The 1070-nt window shown below is 59.7% G+C and overlaps 1 protein-coding gene across 1 annotated transcript in view; it reads right to left on the reverse strand.

Annotated features, from left to right (window-relative positions):
* Positions 1-1014, reverse strand: part of MEOX2 (mesenchyme homeobox 2) — a 54195-nt gene extending 53181 nt beyond the window's left edge. The window contains exon 1 of the mRNA XM_015620229.3: positions 136-1014. Within this exon, the coding sequence (XP_015475715.1) occupies positions 136-646 (511 nt within the window). The 5' untranslated portion in view covers positions 647-1014. The remainder of the gene's footprint in view (positions 1-135) is intronic.
* Between the last annotated feature and the right edge of the window lie 56 nt (positions 1015-1070).

A 1070-nucleotide genomic window follows, 5' to 3' on the forward strand; every position in this document is an offset into this window, starting at 1 on the left:
CCGGGCCGGGCCAAACGTGCCGAGCTAAGCGAGCCCGGCCGAGCGGCGGCAGGACCGCGGGGCCCGACCGCGCCGCTTCCCCCGCCACCCGCCGCCCGGGGATCCCGCCCCGCTGCGGAACGCGAGAGCCTTTACCTGAGCTGTCGCTTTTCCTTTTGCCGGACCTCTTCTCTGTTTCCACCGGGGACAGAGCCTGCCTGCCATAGTCCCCTGGCGCACACGCTGCCCCCGTGGGGGTGTTGGTGCCCAGGCTGGAAGAGTTCGAACACAGGACAGGGGGGCTGCTGCCCAGCTCCGGGGGTCCTCCTGAGTCAGGCTGAAGACAGAGGCTGTGCCTGGCCGCGGCGGGTGGAGACGACATCTGAGGAATGTGCCAGTTCGTCTGCAAAGCCTGGTGCTGCTGTTGCTGGTGGTGGTGGTGGTGGTGATGGTGATGGTGATGGTGCCCCCTATGATGTTGGCTGGCAAACATGCCCTCCTCATTGGGGTATCCCGCTATTATGCAAGAGGAAGAAGAAGAAGACAGATCAGGGTAGGACATGTGGTCAGATCTTCCATGCAGGGCAAGAGAAGACTGGGAGAAAGGGTGCAAGCTCTGCGCAGTGGCATGGGGGCTGCGCAGGCAGCCAAAGAGTGTGTGATCCATGGCATGCAAGTCTCAGGTTCCAGGCAGGAGAGTTTAGGAAAGATCCAACTTCACCACCCTTTGTCAACTTTCACTGTAAACAGATCGGGGCTGGGATTTTTTTTTCCAAAACGGCACCGACAGACTCTGCAGCAGGCAGCTGAGCTCAGATAATCCAGGTCTTTAGCCCTAGTGGCCAGTCTCCGCTGCATAAACACTCGGACCTAGATGAGCCGTTCTCAGAGCTGCTCAGATGTCAAGAAGTGGGAGAGGTTGAAGCCAATAGAAGGTGGTCCCAGAGAACTGCTTGAAGGGGGAAACAGCTTCGAGAGGTTATAAATACAGTAGTGTGTAATGTGAGCTGGGGGCTGGCTCAGCAGCACAGCACTGACCACATGCGAACTCCCTCCAAAACGCCAGCGCCATCCCCGCGCCGAGCCGCTCC

Source organism: Parus major, chromosome 2, assembly GCF_001522545.3.
Source record: "Parus major isolate Abel chromosome 2, Parus_major1.1, whole genome shotgun sequence".
Taxonomy (NCBI): Eukaryota; Metazoa; Chordata; class Aves; order Passeriformes; family Paridae; genus Parus; species Parus major.